Source organism: Salmo trutta, chromosome 25, assembly GCF_901001165.1.
Source record: "Salmo trutta chromosome 25, fSalTru1.1, whole genome shotgun sequence".
NCBI classification, from domain to species: Eukaryota; Metazoa; Chordata; class Actinopteri; order Salmoniformes; family Salmonidae; genus Salmo; species Salmo trutta.
In genome coordinates, this window is record NC_042981.1 from 3773788 (window position 1) to 3793140 (window position 19353).

Here is a 19353-nt window from a genome sequence, read left to right on the forward strand (position 1 = left end):
GAGGAGAAAGAGAGACAGAGAGAGAGAGAGAGAGACAGAAAGAGAGCGAGAGTGAGGGAGGGAGAGGAGAAAGAGAGATTAGAGAGAGACAAACTGTCACGTCCTGACCAGCAGAGGTTGTAGTTGTTTAGTATTTGGTCAGGACGTGGCAGAAGTTGTGTGTTGTATGTAGTTTCTAGTTGTTCTGTTTCTGTGTTAGTCTTGTGACTCCCGATCAGGAACAGCTGGATATCGTTGTTCCTGATTGGGAGTCATATATTAGGTGTGTGTTTTTCTCTTGGGGTTGTGGGTTGTTGCATTTTGCACTGCTATTGTAAGTATAGCCTGTGAAACTGTCGGTCTTGGTTTTCTGGTGTTCACATTTATTTAATAAATATATATGTTTAACATGCAACCCGCTGCGCCTTGGTCCTCTCTACATAACGACAGCCGTTACAAAAAGAGAGTGAGAGCAGAGCATATGCATGGAGATAGAGACAGAGAGAATCTAGTTTCAAGGACCAAATTAAATTGAGAGGAAACGCAGGGACAGTATTGTGATTTAAGTGTTTCCAACCTGACACAAGAGGACAGTGCAGTGTATTTCTGTGCTGCCAGAGAGCACAGCGCAGCAGATCCTATCTCAGCCCTACAAAAACCACATCTCAAATACAAAGTCACACCTCACACCACCACTGCAGTGTCCTAAACCACATAAACCTCCTCAATACTAAACCTCCTCAATACTAAACCTCCTCAATACTAAACATCCTCCATACAAAACTCCTAAAGAACTGCAACATTTAGGATTTTTTTTCCAAATAAAGAGGCCTTTCTTTTTTGCAAATTATGTTTTGTTTCATGTTATTGTCCCAGTACCTTTCAGCTGATCCAGCAGAGAGCAGTAATGTTCCACTGTACTGTAGGGTGATAGGTCAGCTATAAGCTCCTCCTACCTCAGAACAAAGACATAGATCTAACTTTACAGGACAGACAGACAGACAGCATGATCAGAGTTCTCCTCAGAGCCACTGTCTCACTCCTCTGGCTATCAGGTGAAGGTAAGGTTCAGTATATCAGGTGAAGGTAAGGTTCAGTATACCAGGTGAAGGTAAGGTTCAGTATATCAGGTGAAGGTAAGGTTCAGTATATCAGGTGAAGGTAGGGTTCAGTATACCAGGTGAAGGTGAGGTTCAGTATATCAGGTGAAGGTAAGGTTCAGTATATCAGGTGCAGGTAAGGTTCAGTATACCAGGTGAAGGTAAGGTTCAGTATACCAGGTGAAGGTAAGGTTCAGTATATCAGGTGAAGGTAAGGTTCAGTATACCAGGTGAAGGTAAGGTTCAGTATATCAGGTGAAGGTGAGGTTCAGTATACCAGGTGAAGGTAAGGTTCAGTATATCAGGTGAAGGTAAGGTTCAGTATATCAGGTGAAGGTAGGGTTCAGTATACCAGGTGAAGGTGAGGTTCAGTATATCAGGTGAAGGTAAGGTTCAGTATATCAGGTGAAGGTGAGGTTCAGTATATCAGGTGAAGGTAAGGTTCAGTATACCAGGTGAAGGTAAGGTTCAGTATATCAGGTGAAGGTAAGGTTCAGTATATCAGGTGAAGGTACATGATTACACTACCGGTCAAAAGTTCTAGAACACCTACTCATTCAAGGGTTTTTCTTTATTTTTACATCAAAACGATAAAATAACACATGGAATCATGTAGTAACCAAAAAAGTATTCTTCAAATATCCACCCTTCACCTTGATGACAGCTTTGCATACTCTTGGCATTCTCTCAACCAGCTTATGGTGTAGGGGTGCTTTGCTGGTGAAACTGTCTGTGATTTATTTAGAATTCAAGGCATACTTAACTAGCATGGCTACCACAGCATTCTGCAGCGATACGCCATCCCATCTGGTTTGGGCTTCATGGGACTATCATTTGTTTTTCAACAGCACAATGACCCAACACACCTCCAGGCTGTGTAAGAGCTATTTTATGGGGAGACTTACAGGAGACTGGGTGCGCAGAGCAGGCACGGGGCACACTGGGCCATGGAGGCGCACCGGCGGTCTGGAGCTCAGGGCTGGCACACCTCATCCTGGCTGTATGGCCACTGTAGCCCGGCACGGGCGGAGCGCTGGCAAAGGACGAACTGGGCTGTGCTGGAGAGTGAGGGCTGCCGTGCGTAGAGCAGGCGCAGGGTAAGCTGGACCGAGGAGACGCACTGGTGGCCAGATGCGCTGCGCAGGCACACTTCTCCCTGGTTGCCGGCCAACTCTCGCCCGGCAACGCTGCGGAGCCCGTACTGACCGCACCGGACTGTGCGTGCATATGGGCGATACCGTGCGCATTTCCGCATAGCTCGGTGCTCTCCTCGTCACCCGCTCCCCACGGTAAGCACGGGGAGTTGACCCTGACTCTGCCCAACTCCCCGTGTTTTTGGGGGGGCTGCCTCTCGCACTTGCCTCTTGGCTTATACAGCGCCTCGTAGTAGCGCCGCTCTGCCTCCAGTTCCACCTTCGGTTGACGATACAACCCCAGCCTGCCTCCAGGGTCCTTTCCCGTCTGAAATCTCCTCCCACGTCCACGACTCCAAATACTTCTCCTGCTCCTTACCCCGCTGCTTGGTCTTCTTTCGGTGGGTGGTTCTGTCATAAGCGTCGGAAGGATTGGACCAAGGCGCAGCGTGTATAGTGCTCATCTTCTTTTATTAACGTGAACACTTAACCAAAATAAACAATACGACAAAACAGTTCCGTAAGGTGCACAGACTATATGGAAAACATCCACCCACAAACCCAAAGGAAAAAAGGGCTGCCTAAGTGTGGCTTCCAATCAGAGACAACAAAAGACACCTGCCTCTGATTGGAAACCATACTCGGCCACACATAGAAAATGAACATAGAAAATGAAAACTAGAACCAATCCCCTCTAAACAAACCAACCCCAAAACACACAAAAACAACACCCCCTGCCACGCCCTGACCATACTACAATGACAAATGACCCCTTTTACAGGTCAGGACGTGACATGTACAGAAAAAAAATATCCCAAAACATGCATCCTGTTTGCAATAAGGCACAAAAGTAATACAGTACAAAATTGGGCCAAAGCGTTACAAAGCGTTATGTTTGGGCCAAATCCAACAGAACACATCACTGAGTACCACTCCTCATATTTTCAAGCATGGGGGTGGCTGCATCATGTTATGGGTATGCTTGTCATTGGCAAAGACTAGGGAATTTTTTAGGATAAAAATAAATGGAATAGAGCTAAGCACAGGTAAAATCCTAGAGGAAAACCTGGTTCAGTTTGCTTTAGAAAAGACACTGGGAGACAAATTCACCTTTCAGCAAGCCAATAACCTAAAACACAAGGTCAAATATACACTGGAGTTGCTTACCAAGACGACATTGAATGTTCCTGAGTGGCCTAGTTACAGTTTTGACTTAAACCTGCTTGAAAATATATGGCAAGACTTGAAAATGGCATTCTAGCAATGATCAACAACCAACTTGACAGAGCTTGAAGAATATATATTTTTTTTTTGAAATGACAAATTTGTACAATCCAAGGTGGGCAAAGTTCTTAGAGACTTACCCAGAAAGACTCACAGGCAAAGGTGATTCTAACAAGTATTGACTCGGGTGTGAATAATATGTAAATTAGACATTTCTGTAAAAATGTCTGCATATAAACATTTCTAAAAACATGTTTTCACTTTGTCCTTACGGGGTATTGTGTGTAGATGGGTGAGAAAAAAACATATATTTAATCCATTTTGAATTCAGCCTGTGACACAACTAAATGTGTACTAAGTCAAGGGGTATGAATACTTTCTGAAGGCTCTGTATTTGAGTAGAAGATTACGACAGGAGCCACATACTGCTTTTGAAAAACCATCCCTCAGCGTGACAGGTCCCGTTATCTCTTCAGAACCCATCAGTCAGCGTGACAGGTCCCGTTATCTCTTCTAAACCCATCCCTCAGCGTGACAGGTCCCGTTATCTCCTCTAAACCCATCACTCACCCTGACAGGTCCCGTTATCTCTTCTAAACCCATCAGTCAGCGTGACAAATCCCGTTATCTCAGTCGTACGTTTAGCATGCAGTGAGTCACTCAGCCACGGAGCGAGAGGGGAAGGTTGGGCCGGCTGGGAGGAAAGGGGACTGTGAGAGTCAAAAGATGCAGAAAGGGAGGAGAGTCAGGAGCAGAGACCCTGTACTGTCGTCTTACGAAGGTCATAGCTAGTCTGTTTGTACACACCTCTCTACCTTCTCTTCCTCTGTATCAGCTGATAATGGCACTTTCTATCACTCTAGATTTCAAGCTCCTGCCTCCAACGCTGGGAAACTCTTCTCCACTTTCTCCTCTCTCTCAATCCTCTACCTCCCCCCCCCCGCGGATGACTTTGTCAACCACTTTGAAAAAAAGGTTGACAACATTCACTCCTCTTTCACTCAGCCTACTGAGTCCACTGGTCTCACTCACACAGATCTACCCTACGCCTTTACCTCTTTCTCCCCTCTCTCTCCAGATGACATCCTGCGACTAGTGAGGTCTGGCCACTGGCTGCGTTCATTCTAACTTTAAGATGGCCTGAGTCGCTCCCCTCCTGAAGACACCAACACTCGACCCCACTGACGTCAAAAACTAGAAACCGGTATCCCTTCTTTCTTTTCTTTCCAAAACACTTGAGCGTCTCTGACCAACTCTCTCGTTACCTCTCTCAGAACGATCTTCTTGACCCTGTCGTGTCTTTGGCGCATCATTAAAATTGAAGACTGTTATTTTATCAAATCAATTCTCTGTAATTATTATTACGTGATTAAACTAATCATGTAGATGTAATTAACTAGTAAATCGGGGCACCACGGAAAATCTTGAGATTGCAAAGTTATAATTTTCTGAATATAACTCTTCAGATATTTTAATATCTGATCAATTAGTCTTCTAATTAATTAATTATTCTTTACCTCACGTTAGTTTCATTCAAAACGTCGTAAATTGTTGGTTATCTGCACGAACCCAGCCTTTACTATGAATCATCCATACATCAATTTGCTTAGTCATTTATTTACTAACTAACTAAATAATCACAGAAATGCCTAAACAAACAGTATATATGTTACTAACAAATGATAGGGGAGGTTCCCTAGTGGGCTAAGCCGATATGACGGCTTGGTGGACAAAGGGAAGTGGGCGTGGACTGAGAAAGAAGCAGGAAAGACAAAAGGGAGTCACTACACACAGGTGATAATTATATTAATTGAAATGCTAATCCTTTGCACATGAACGCTCACTCATTCGGGAATAATTGCAATCAATATATATTTACGCCCATGTGTCATGATCTTCTCTGTTGGAATCCGGTCCGTTTGCTGGAGAGTTCATCCGAGTCTCTCTCTCTCTCTCTTTCTGTTTCCCTGAAGATCAAAGTCTTTTATGGGTAGAATGGATACTTCAGAGTACCATTCGGAAATGTTCTCATAGAATAGATGTTTTGGTGGTTGTCGGTAGTCGCATCCCAGGTTTACATAATTTCTAGCTGTAGACTAGTAATTAGTATCCAAGATTTGCTCTTATTCTGTAGGGATCGATAGTCTCAGAGTTTAACCATTTCCAGCCGTGTAGCCAATGCTCCACATGGTATGGTTTTCTAGTCTTGGTACTCAAACCTGTGCCACCTCAGTTTACACCGAGGTATGCGTGGTCTGAAGAGGATTTCCTCAGGGGGGGTTTTTATTCGTAACAGTAGAAAAGGCGGTTCTATGACGCCTGATCGTGTCTGTGCTCACGGGGCCAATGACTTAGTTAACCTGTCTGGGCTAGGGGGCAGTATTTTCAGTTATCTCAGGAATTTACGACCTGAGATAACTGAACCTGGGTGTAGGAGAGAGTGAGAGAGAGAGGGGGGAAGCCATGATCTATACCCAGAAAGGGCCATGTGATGACAACCCTAACCAGTTAGGCTTCAAGGAGGGTCACTCAACTAAGACTGTTCTTCTCTGTGTCACAGAGGCTCTCCTCTCTTCCAAAGCTGACTATCTCCCCTCTGTCCTTATCCTCCTCTATCCACTGCCTTCGACAACATCAACCATCAGATCATCCTCTCTCTCTGGGCGTCTCAGGCTCTACACACTCCTGGATCGCATCCTACCTTGCAGGTTGCTGCTTCCAGGTGACGTGGAGAGGATCTGTGTCTGCACCACGTACTCTCACTACTGGTGTCCACCAGGGCTCGGTTCTAGGCCCTCTTTTCTATTTATACCAAGTCACTCGGCTCCGTCATATCTTCACATGGTCTCTCTTACCTTTGCTATGCGGATGACTCTCAACTACTCTTCTCCTTCCCCACTTCTGACACCCAGGTGGCGACATTCATCTCCTAGTGCCTGGACAGCTCTAGATCCCCCTCCTTCCTCTATAAAAACCCCTCTAGATTCCCTCTCCTTATCAAAGGGACTTTTTCATAGCAGGTTAGGTGAACATACTCAGCAGGTTTGGAGAATTAATGTAACAGGTTAGGAGACTGAGGTTCCCGTATAAAAACCCCTCTCTACTCCCCCTTCAAAATGCCTCTCTACCCCCCTCCTCTACAAAAACCCCTCTCTAGGGCCTCCCGAGTGGCGCAGCGGTCGGCAGGGAGGTCCTTGTCCCATCGCGCTCTAGCGACTCATGTGGCGGGCCGGGCGCAGTGCACGCTGACACGGTCGCCGCCAGGTGTACGGTGTTTCCCCCGACACATTGGTGCGGCTGGCTTCCGGTTTAAGTGTGCATTGTGTCAAGAAGCAGTGCAACTTGGTTGGGTTGTGTTTCGGAGAACGCACGGCTCTCGACCTTCGCCTCTCCCGAGTCCGTACGGAAGTTGCAGCGACAATTCTCATCTCTCCAGCACCCTTCACCGAGACAACATGATCACAGTTCTCATCTCTCCACCATCCTTCACTGAGACAACATGATCACAGTTCTCATCTCTCCAGCATCTTTCACTGAGACAACATGATCACAGTTCCCATCTCTCCACTATCCTTCACTGAGACAACATGATCACAGTTCTCATCTCTCCACCATCCTTCACTGAGACAACATGATCACAGTTCTCATCTCTCCAGCATCCTTCACTGAGACAACATGATCACTGTTCCCATCTCTCCACTATCCTTCACTGAGACAACATGATCACAGTTCCCATCTCTCCACTATCCTTCACTGAGACAACATGATCACAGTTCTCATCTCTCCACCATCCTTCACTGAGACAACATGATCACAGTTCTCATCTCCCTCACTGTCTCCATCCTCTGACATACAGGTACGGTGAACATTCATTGTCAACTTTATTTATTGAAATGGAAACCCCACGTAAGAGTCACAACTTTTTGGACCAAAAATTATTTCAATGCATCTCATTCTTGACTGAAATGTCTCTTATATTGTCTTCTCTTCTCTCCCTCCTCTGATTCAGACTGATGATTCAGACAGTGGTGAATCAGACAGTAATGATTCAGACAGTGGTGATTCAGACAATAGTGATTCAGACAGTGGTGAATCAGACAGTAATGATTCAGACAGTGGTGATTCAGACAGTGGTGAATCAGACAGTGGTGAATCAGACAGTGGTGATTCAGACAGTGATGATTCAGACAGTGGTGAATCAGACAGTGGTGAATCAGACAGTGATGATTCAGACAGTGATGATTTATACAGTGGTGATTCAAACAGTGGTGATTCAGAGAGTGATGATTCAGACAGTGGTGATTGAGACAGTGGTGAATCAGACAGTGGTGATTCAGAGAGTGGTGATTCAGACAGTGGTGATTCAGACAGTGGTGATTCAGACAGTGGCCCAGGTCCATCTGTAACCAACCCAACACCTCCGTGGTCATGCCGTTACCTGATTAACACTGACTATGACTACATATACTGGGACAGGCATTTCCAGGGAGAGGACCTTAAACTACTAGCCAGGTTCCCAGCTGGATCACTGAGCTATGAGGCAGAGTTCCCAGCTGGATCACTGCGCTATGAGACAGAGTTCCCAGCTGGATCACTGAGCTATGAGGCAGAGTTCCCAGCTGGATCACTGAGCTATGAGGCAGAGTTCCCAGCTGGATCACTGAGCTATGAGGCAGAGTTCCCAGCTGGATCACTGAGCTACTGAGCTATGAGGCAGAGTTCCCAGCTGGATCACTGAGCTATGAGGCAGAGTTCCCAGCTGGATCACTGAGCTATGAGGCAGAGTTCCCAGCTGGATCACTGAGCTATGAGGCAGAGTTCCCAGCTGGATCACTGAACTATGAAGCAGAGTTCCCAGCTGGATCACTGAGCTATGAAGCAGAGTTCCCAGCTGGATCACTGAGCTATGAGACAGAGTTCCCAGCTGGATCACTGAGCTATGAGGCAGAGTTCCCAGCTGGATCGCTGAGCTATGAGGCAGAGTTCCCAGCTGGATCATTGAGCTATGAGGCAGAGTTCCCAGCTGGATCGCTGAGCTATGAGGCAGAGTTCCCAGCTGGATCACTGAGCTATGAGGCAGAGTTCCCAGCTGGATCACTGAGCTATGAGGCAGAGTTCCCAGCTGGATCACTGAGCTATGAGGCAGAGTTCCCAGCTGGATCACTGAGCTATGAGGCAGAGTTCCCAGCTGGATCACTGAGCTACTGAGCTATGAGGCAGAGTTCCCAGCTGGATCACTGAGCTATGAGGCAGAGTTCCCAGCTGGATCACTGAGCTATGAGGCAGAGTTCCCAGCTGGATCACTGAGCTATGAGGCAGAGTTCCCAGCTGGATCATTGAGCTATGAGGCAGAGTTCCCAGCTGGGTCACTGAACTATGAAGCATAGTTCCCAGCTGGATCACTGAGCTATGAAGCAGAGTTCCCAGCTGGATCACTGAGCGATGAGGCAGAGTTCCCAGCTGGATCACAGAGCTATGAGGCAGAGTTCCCTGCTGGATCACTGAGCTATGAAGCAGAGTTCCCAGCTGGATCACTGAGCTATGAGACAGAGTTCCCAGCTGGATCACTGAGCTATGAGGCAGAGTTCCCAGCTGGATCGCTGAGCTATGAGGCAGAGTTCCCAGCTGGATCATTGAGCTATGAGGCAGAGTTCCCAGCTGGATCGCTGAGCTATGAGGCAGAGTTCCCAGCTGGATCACTGAGCTATGAGGCAGAGTTCCCAGCTGGATCACTGAGCTATGAGGCAGAGTTCCCAGCTGGATCACTGAGCTATGAGGCAGAGTTCCCAGCTGGATCACTGAGCTATGAGGCAGAGTTCCCAGCTGGATCACTGAGCTATGAGGCAGAGTTTAAGTCTGGATTCAAGGTGTGGAGCCCAGAGAGCCAGGAGTGAAGTAGGATATCTGTAATTCAGTGGTCTCTGACAGTCCAGAGGATGCAGAGAAGGGACCAGGCAGTGTATCTGTGTGCTGCCAGTAAATTAGTGAAGCAGGGATGCTCAACTCTGTGACAAAATCACATTTTGGGAGGCTGCCAGGAGGCACTGTCTGGCACCTGACTGACATGACCCTCTATGTGAAGATACTGTAGGCATAGCCTGGCAGGAAGTCAATCCGACAGGGGGAGGCACGGCCTGGCAGGATGTCTATCCGACAGGGGGAGGCACAGCCTGGCAGGAAGTATATCCGACAGGGGGAGGCACAGCCTGGCAGGATGTCTATCCGACAGGGGGAGTACCAGCCTGGCAGGAAGTCTATCCGACAGGGGGAGTACCAGCCTGGCAGGATGTCTATCCGACAGGGGGAGGCACAGCCTAGCAGGAAGTCTATCCGACAGGGGGAGGCACAGCCCAGACATTATAACATTTATCAAGAGGGTGTGGTGATGAATACAACTCTCTCTCTCTCTCTACACTGCTGTAGAAGGCAGCTGGTACTTTCAGTTCTGTGTAGAAGGATGTCTCCAACAACATATGGACTAGGCTTGTTCTTCATTTTATTTCCATGTGAGGTTCCCTCAATCTCAACATGAATACATTTAATAGCTAACTGTAGCTTACTGTATCTGTCTTAATATGCTTTTTGGTGAATTCTGTATCATCAACTTTCTGATTGCCAGCTTTGGTGAATTCTGAATTCATAATCACTCTCTAAACTGGCTTTTCAACAGGTCATGTAAAGTGTGTTGCGTTTCATCAGTCTCCGTCTCTGACAGTGAAGGATGGGCGCGAGGCGGAGATCCGCTGTAGCCATGATGACAGTAACCTGTTGGTGATGCTGTGGTACCAACAGAGACAGGCCAGTCCTGGTATGACTCTGATAGGGTACAGTTACAGCACCACTGAGCCTAACTACGAGGGTTTGTTTGAGGAGAGGTTCAGTCTGAAGAGACAGGGAGACCTGAATGGAACTCTGGTCATCTCCAAACTAACATTAGCAGACTCTGCTGTGTATTTCTGCGCAGCCAGTCGCACAGTGATGTGGCTTTACGTCAGCCCCTCACTAAAAACCTGACACACACACACGCACAGGAAATCCAACGTAGCTCCAGCTTTTCATTCTGTCTTTTTTTACATCTGGTGGTTAACTTCAGAGAGTTTGTGTTAAGGCGTCCGCATATTTCAGTTCGGAAGAGTTTGTGCATATATTATGACGACATTTTGTGACGTTTTTGTTCATTTTATTTTCGGCTGATCGGGTACATAAAATGTCAGTAGCCGAAGTCTATGCTCCTTCTTCGGTGATTGGTCAACAGTAGAGATTCTTTATCAAAGTTTTTGTTTTCAACGAGAGATGTCTCTTTGTCATTGAGAAATACAGCACCACGCATCTTAGTTAAAATTTTAAATTGCGAGACAAAAATCGAATCTGTAAAAATGTCAAAATGAATGACAGATGTATTGAGTTGTCTTAGATTAATTCTGACTATTTTGAGGAAGTGTATACTGGCTACAGCATCTCAAGATGGACAAACAGTACCATTGCCGCTTTTTTCTCGTTTTTTAAGCGATCTTCACGGAGTATGCGAGTACACTGGGGCCCAGCTGAACTGAAGCAGGCTGATGCCATTAGTGACCTTGGGGGAGTGGCTTCAGCGACCCAGGGGGAGGGGTTTCAGTGACCCATGGGGATGGGCCTCAGTGACCCTGGGGAGGGGCATCAGTGATGATGGGGAGGGGCCTCAGTGATCCTGGGGAGGGGCCTCAGTGATGATGGGGAGGGGCCTCAGTGACCCTAGGGGAGGGGCCTCAGTGACCCTGGGGAGGGGCATTAGTGACGATGGGGGAGGGGCCTCAGTGACCCTGGAGGAGGGGCTTCAGTGACCCTGGGGGAGGGGCATCAGTGACGAGGGGGGAGGGGCCACAGTGACCCTGGAGGAGGGGCTTCAGCGACCCTGGGGGAGGGGTCTCAGTGAGAGCCGTGCTGTGTGTACAATGAGGTTGAATGTCATTCACAGAGACGATGAGTGACATGATGCATCCTGTAGTCCTCCTGAGTTGGCTGTTTCTCCTGTCCCCAAGTGAGTGTCTGAGGTTAGCTTAGTAGCTGGGATTCATGGAGTAATTAGAGTTCTACCAACTCTTAATAGACACAGTGATGGCTTGTCTCTCTTCTTCCTCCTCTCTTCTCCTCTCTTCCTCTCCTCTCCCCTGATCCTCTCCCCTGCCCTCCTCTCCTCTGCCCTCCTCTCTTTTCCTCTCCTCTCCTCTCTTCTCCTCTCTTCCTCTCCCCTGATCCTCTCCCCTGATCCCCTCCACTGCCCTCCTCTCTTCTCCTCTCTCCTCTCCCCTGTTCTCCTCTCCTCTCTTCTCTACAGGTCAGTGTGGAGCAGCAGCCCCCGTAGTGCTTCAGCCCAGACAGCTCCTCACCCTTCCTGGTAACACCACCACCTCCGGTCCAGTCACCCTGCAGTGCTCCCTGGGTCCAGGCTTCAGCATGCCCAGCTACACCATGATGTGGTACCGACAGGTCAGAGAAGTCACCAGGGCATTATGCATGTCGGTACTCTCTTCTGTTGTAGGATCAGTGTTGAGGAGCAGTGAACTGCATTTACTTCAACTAGTCAATTAATTACATTTTGCAGTAGCTTGGTGGTAGTTGGACTAAATTAATATCTTGGGAGTGTTGTCAGTAGTTAATTACTGTTTTACCATGTAGCGGTGTAGCTAACTACTGGAACTACACACTACTGTTTTACCATATAGCGATGTAGCTAACTACTGGAACTACACACTACTGTTTTACCATGTAGTGGTGTAGCTAACTACTGGAACTACACACTACTGTTTAACCATGTAGCGGTGTAGCTAACTACTGGAACTACACACTACTGTTTTACCATGTAGCGGTGTAGCTAACTACTGGAACTACACACTACTGTTTTACCATGTAGCGGTGTAGCTAACTACTGGAACTACACACTACTGTTTTACCATGTAGCGGTGTAGCGAACTACTGGAACTACACACTACTGTTTTACCATGTAGCGGTGTAGCTAACTACTGGAACTACACACTACTGTTTTACCATGTAGCGGTGTAGCTAACTACTGGAACTACACACTACTGTTTTACCGTGTACGGAACTACACTTTTGGAACTACACACAAATTATTTTTTGCAAAAATGAAATACATTATATGTGAAATAGGAAAGAATTCTGCATCAGACCAGCCTAATTCATCAGACCTGCCTAATTCATCAGACCTGCCTAATTCATCAGACCAGCCTAATTCATCAGACCAGCCTAATTCATCAGACCTGCCTAATTCATCAGACCAGCCTAATTCATCAGACCTGCCTAATTCATCAGACCAGCCTAATTCATCAGACCTGCCTAATTCATCAGACCTGCCTAATTCATCAGACCAGCCTAATTCATCAGACCAGCCTAATTCATCAGACCAGCCTAATTCATCAGACCTGCCTAATTCATCAGACCTGCCTAAGTCATCAGACCTGCCTAAGTCATCAGACCTGCCTAAGTCATCAGACCTGCCTAATTCATCAGACCAGCCTAATTCATCAGACCTGCCTAATTCATCAGACCTGCCTAATTCATCAGACCTGCCTAATTCATCAGACCAGCCTAATTCATCAGACCAGCCTAATTCATCAGACCAGCCTAATTCATCAGACCTGCCTAATTCATCAGACCAGCCTAATTCATCAGACCTACCTAATTCATCAGACCAGCCTAATTCATCAGACCTGCCTAATTCATCAGACCAGCCTAATTCATCAGACCAGCCTAATTCATCAGACCTACCTAATTCATCAGACCTGCCTAATTCATCAGACCTGCCTAATTCATCAGACCTGCCTAATTCATCAGACCTACCTAATTCATCAGACCTGCCTAATTCATCAGACCTGCCTAATTCATCAGACCTGCCTAATTCATCAGACCAGCCTAATTCTCACTTTAAACACATTCTGTGTGCCTGATTCTCTCACTTTTTGTATTTAATTACAACATTCTGTTAACATCTGACTCCAGAGTGATCTCTTCTGGCAATTTGTAGTCTATTAAGAATAAGTATCACACTGCTTGTGATATTGAATGTTTGGAAAGTAATATAAATCAAATCAAATCAAATGTATTTATAAAGCCCTTCTTACATCAGCTGACATCTCAAAGTGCTATATAGAAACCCAGCCTAAAACCCCAAACAGCAAGCAATGCAGGTGTAGAAGCACGGTGGCTAGGTAAAACTCCCTAGAAAGGCCAGAACCTAGGAAGAAACCTAGAGAGGAACCAGGCTATGAGGGGTGGCCAGTCCTCTTCTGGATATGCTGGGTGAAGATTATATGAGGTGGAGTGGCCAGCAGGTTGGTAGGTGGGGTGGAGTGGCCAGCAGGTTGGTAGGTGGGGTGGGGTGAGGTGGAGTGGCCAGCAGGTTGGTAGGTGAGGTGGGGTGGCCAGCAGGTTGGTAGGTGAGGTGGGGTGGAGTGGCCAGCAGGTTGGTAGGTGAGGTGGGGTGAGGTGGGGTGGCCAGCAGGTTGGTAGGTGAGGTGGGGTGGCCAGCAGGTTGGTAGGTGAGGTGGGGTGAGGTGTGGTGGCCAGCAGGTTGGTAGGTGAGGTGGGGTGGCCAGCAGGTTGGTAGGTGGGGTGGAGTGGCCAGCAGGTTGGTAGGTGAGGTGGGGTGAGGTGGAGTGGCCAGCAGGTTGGTAGGTGAGGTGGGTTGAGGTGGAGTGGCCAGCAGGTTGGTAGGTGGGGTGGGGTGGAGTGGCCAGCAGGTTGGTAGGTGGGGTGGGGTGGAGTGGCCAGCAGATTGCTAGGTGAGGTGGGGTGGAGTGGCCAGCAGGTTGGTAGGTGGGGTGAGGTGGTGAGGTGGGGTGGAGTGGCCAGCAGGTTGGTAGGTGGGGTGAGGTGGAGTGGCCAGCAGGTTGGTAGGTGGGGTGGGGTGGAGTGGCCAGCAGGTTGGTAGGTGCGCTGGCCAGCAGATTCGTAGGTGGGGTGGCCAGCAGGTTGGTAGGTGAGGTGGGGTGTCCAGCAGGTTAGAAGGTGTGGTACCATAACATGCTTTGGAACCAACAGGTCCGCTATGGAGGCCCAGTGGAGTTCCTCATTAAGGAGTACGAGAAAACCCAGGGGCGATACAAAGAGGACCTGGACACATCGGGGAACAGGTTCATCCTGCAGGTGATGGAGAGCATCTGAGCCGGGTTCCTCTTGACGTCTCTTCTCTTTGGGTCTTGGCTGAGTTCATTTATAAGCACGTGCATAAAGGCCTTTTTCTAAATGTGTTCGATTGATTGCAGATCTCTGAGCTGGTTGTGGAGGACAGTGGGGTCTACTACTGCGCTGCTAGTCACAGTGAAACAACAGCCTGAAGAGCAGTACAAATACAACACTCCTCGGTTTATGATACATGACGTGGTCTGAGTCCCAAACGGCACCCTATTCCCTATATAGTGCACTACATTTGATCAGGGTCCTATGGGCTCTGGTCTAAAGTAGTGCACTATATAGGGAATAGGGTGCTGTTTTTGATTCAGCCTAGTCTCTCTCTGTCTGTCTATCTGTCTCTGTCTGTCTGTCTCTGTCTGTCTGTCACACAGATGGCTCAGAGCAGGAAGACATTGTCAGTTGTGGCTTTTCTGGTATTGATTAAAAAAAAAAAACGTCTGTCAAACCCAAGACATTTGCAAATCATTCTAGATATATTCATGCATAGCACAGGAGGTTGGTGGGTCCTTAATAGGGAAGAACGGGCTCGCTGTAATGGCTGGAGCGGAAGAGGGGGAACGGTATCAAATACACCAAAGACATGGTTTCCATGGCTTCCATGGTTTCCATGTGTTTTGATGCCATTCCATCTGCTCCGTTCCAGACATTACTATGAGCCGTTCTCCCCTCAGCAGCCTCCACTGGTGCATACTGACTGCAGTAGTGTAAACGGTAGGCCAAGTGGGTATTATAGTTCATACATTATAGTTCATAGTTCATCCTATGGAGGGCACTGTTACAATATGAGAGAGAGAGCAGGGGTGAAAGAGAGAGAGAGCAGGGGTGAGAGAGAGAGAGGGGGGGAGAGAGAGAGAGCGGGGGTGTGAGAGAGAGAGAGCGGGGGTGAGAGAGAGAGAGCGGGGGTGTGAGAGAGAGAGAGAGGGGGTGAGAGAGAGAGAGGGGGGGGAGAGAGAGAGCAGGGGTGAGAGAGAGAGAGCGGGGGTGAGAGAGAGAGAGAGCGGGGGTGAGAGAGAGAGAGCAGGGGTGAGAGAGAGAGAGAGCAGGGGTGAGAGAGAGAGAGAGCGGGGGTGAGAGAGAGAGAGCAGGGGTGAGAGAGAGAGAGCGGGGGTGAGAGAGAGAGAGCGGGGGTGTGAGAGAGAGAGCGGGGGTGAGAGAGAGAGAGCAGGGGTGAGAGAGAGAGAGAGCAGGGGTGAGAGAGAGAGAGAGCGGGGGGGAGAGAGAGAGAGCAGGGGTGAGAGAGAGAGAGCGGGGGTGAGAGAGAGAGAGCGGGGGTGAGAGAGAGAGAGCAGGGGTGAGAGAGAGAGAGCAGGGGTGAGAGAGAGAGAGCGCGGGGGTGAGCGAGAGAGAGAGCGGGGGGGTGAGAGAGAGAGAGCGGGGGGTGAGAGAGAGAGAGCGGGGGTGAGAGAGAGAGAGCGGGGGTGAGAGAGAGAGAGAGCGGGGGTGAGAGAGAGAGAGAGCGGGGGTGAGAGAGAGAGATCGGAGGTGAGAGAGAGAGAGCAGGGGTGAGAGAGAGAGAGCGGGGGTGAGAGAGAGAGAGCAGGGGTGAGAGAGAGAGAGCGGGTGAGAGAGAGAGAGAGAGCTGGGGGTGAGAGAGAGAGAGAGCGGGGGTGAGAGAGAGAGAGCGGGGGTGAGAGACACAGAAGACACAGAGAGAGAGACAGAGAGAGAGAGTGGGGGTGAGAGACAGAGAAAGAGAGAGAGACAGAGTGTTCATTCACAAGCCTCTCATCACTGTCAATATGAAGTTGTATTGTGTGTTAGTGTTGTTTCTCCTGACCACCGGTAAGAACTTTATTCAACCTGTAAGACATGCAGTCATCACCAGTACTATAATCATAACTGTTTCATTCATTATGACGTTTTTCTACCTACAGAATCAACATTTGGAGTAAACATCATTCAACATCCTGCAAATCTTCTTTCAATAGAGGGAGAATCGGGGACTCTAGAATGTGAACACGATGACGCAGAGTTCTATAGAATGTTCTGGTACAAACAGAACACCAACGGAAACATGGAGCTGGTGGCTTATTCTATGGGGCCGAGAGTGACGGACATAGAGCCCATCTTTGACAAGGCAAATTACAATATGATCCGTGACGAGCAGTTAAAGTCCTCTCTGCAGATTAAGAATGTGAAGTCTGTAGACTCTGCTGTGTATTACTGCGCTGCCGGCTCAGCACATTGACTCAGCTAGCTTCGCTGCTCTACAACAACCTATACCAGCCAGGGAGGAGAGGAGAGGAGAGGGAGAGGAGAGGAGAGGAGAGGAGAGGAGAGGAGAGGAGAGGAGAGGAGAGGAGAGGTAGAGGAGAGGAGAGGAGAGGAGAGGAGAGGAGAGGAGAGGAGAGGAGAGGAGAGGAGAGGAGAGGAGAGGAGAGGAGAGGAGAGAGGAGAGGAGAGGAGAGGAGGAGGGGTAGAGGAGAGGAGAGGAGAGGAGAGGAGAGGAATCAGAACGAGCCGACTCCTGGTCACTATGACTCCACTTCTCAGGACCAGAACGAGCCGACCCCTGGTAACTATGATTGATTCCACTTTTCCCATGCTTCACCTCCTTTGAGACCTCAAGCAGACCTCCCAGATAACATTCCTTATTCAGATCTCCCAGACAGCATTCTTTATTCATTGTAAAGCTCTTACAGGGTATCTCATAGAGCTCTTACAGGGTATCTCATAAAGCTCTTTAAGGGTATCTCATAAAGCTCTTACAGGGTATCTCATAAAGCTCTTATGGGTATCTCATAAAGCTCTTACAGGGTATCTCATAAAGCTCTTACAGGGTATCTTATAAAGCTCTTACAGGGTATCTCATAAAGCTCTTACAGGGTATCTTATAGAGCTCTTACAGGGTATCTCATAAAGCTCTTTAAGGGTATCTCATAAAGCTCTTTTGGGTATCTCATAAACCTCTTACAGGGTATCTCATAAAGCTTTTACAGGGTATCTTATAAAGGTATTACAGGGTATCTCATAAAGCTCTTTAAGGGTATCTCATAAAGCTCTTACAGGGTATCTCATAAAGCTCTTATGGGTATCTCATAAAGCTCTTACAGGATATCTCATAGAGCTCTTACAGGGTATCTCATAGAGCTCTTACAGGGTATCTCATAAAGCTCTTACAGAGTATCTCATAAAGCTCTTACAGGGTATCTCATGAAGCTCTTACAGGGTATCTTATAAAGCTCTTACAGGGTATCTCATAAAGCTCTTACAGGGTATCTCATAAAGCTCTTACAGGGTATCTTATAAAGCTCTTACAGGGTATCTCATAAAGCTCTTACAGGGTATCTTATAGAGCTCTTACAGGGTATCTCATAAAGCTCTTTAAGGGTATCTCATAAAGCTCTTTTGGGTATCTCATAAACCTCTTACAGGGTATCTCATAAAGCTTTTACAGGGTATCTTATAAAGGTATTACAGGGTATCTCATAAAGCTCTTTAAGGGTATCTCATAAAGCTCTTACAGGGTATCTCATAAAGCTCTTATGGGTATCTCATAAAGCTCTTACAGGATATCTCATAGAGCTCTTACAGGGTATCTCATAGAGCTCTTACAGGGTATCTCATAAAGCTCTTACAGAGTATCTCATAAAGCTCTTACAGGGTATCTCATGAAGCTCTTACAGGGTATCTTATAAAGCTCTTACAGGGTATCTCATAGAGGCTAGCTTTACATGAGAATGGAGAGACTCAACGGATCCCCCCAGGTAACATTGATGATGCTTCTCCTTCAAACGGATCCCCCAGGTAACATTGATCACAACATTACTTCTCGTTTCGTTTATTTTTCACGACAAGCCCGTTCTCACTCTCTGTACACTCATCTTCACCCCGACAGCAGTTTCCAACAGAACATGAGTTTCCGCCATCTTCCCTACACTCACCCGCTCCGTCGAGTCGCACCACACGTCTATGAAGCTGTTTTGGTGGCAGAAGGATATGACGTCACTTCCTGTTCCTGCTCCGATGAACAAGGGTGCGTTTAGTTTGCCTCAATGTTTTCTACATTACGTGACGGTTTATACTGAATGACACATTTCCCCAAAACGCACCAGTCTTCAACTGCCCTTGAGGTACGCTTGCTCCCGTTTTGGTGGGTGTGGCCTGATTAATATGGGTGTGATCTTTTAAAATTGCAGCACACCATACAATCACACCATACAATCACACCATACATTCACACCATACATTCACACATTACAATCACACCATACAATCACACCATACAATCACACCATACAATCACACCATACAATCACACCATACAATCACACCATACATTCACACCATACATTCACACATTACAATCACACCATACAATCACACCATACATTCACACCATACATTCACACATTACAATCACACCATACAATCACACCATACATTCACACCATACAATCACACCATACAGTCACACCATACATTCACACCATACAATCACACCATACAATCACACCATACAATCACACCATACAATCACACCATACAATCACACCATACATTCACACCATACATTCACACCATACAATCACACCTTACAATCACACCATACAATCACACCATACAATCACACCATACAATCACACCATACAATCACACCATACAATCACACCATACATTCACACCATACATTCACACCATACAATCACACCATACAATCACACCTTACAATCACACCATACAATCACACCATACAATCACACCATACAATCACACCATACATT

The 19353-nt window shown here is 47.5% G+C and overlaps 1 protein-coding gene and 1 gene segment (V, D, J or C); both read left to right on the top strand.

Moving 5' to 3' along the window:
• The first annotated feature begins 9843 nt into the window (after window positions 1–9843).
• Window positions 9844–10450, top strand: LOC115161758 (T cell receptor beta variable 9-like). The segment is given in 2 exon segments: window positions 9844–9942; window positions 10107–10450. Coding segments are annotated over 2 exon segments (393 nt in total).
• A 930-nt stretch (window positions 10451–11380) lies between these two features.
• Window positions 11381–19353, top strand: part of LOC115161858 (immunoglobulin lambda-1 light chain) — a 39891-nt gene continuing 31918 nt past the window's right edge. Inside the window, exons 1-4 of the mRNA XM_029712673.1 lie at window positions 11381–11456; window positions 11754–11905; window positions 14477–14581; window positions 14701–14752. Of these exons, the coding sequence (XP_029568533.1) occupies window positions 11381–11456; window positions 11754–11905; window positions 14477–14581; window positions 14701–14752 (385 nt within the window). The remainder of the gene's footprint in view (window positions 11457–11753; window positions 11906–14476; window positions 14582–14700; window positions 14753–19353) is intronic.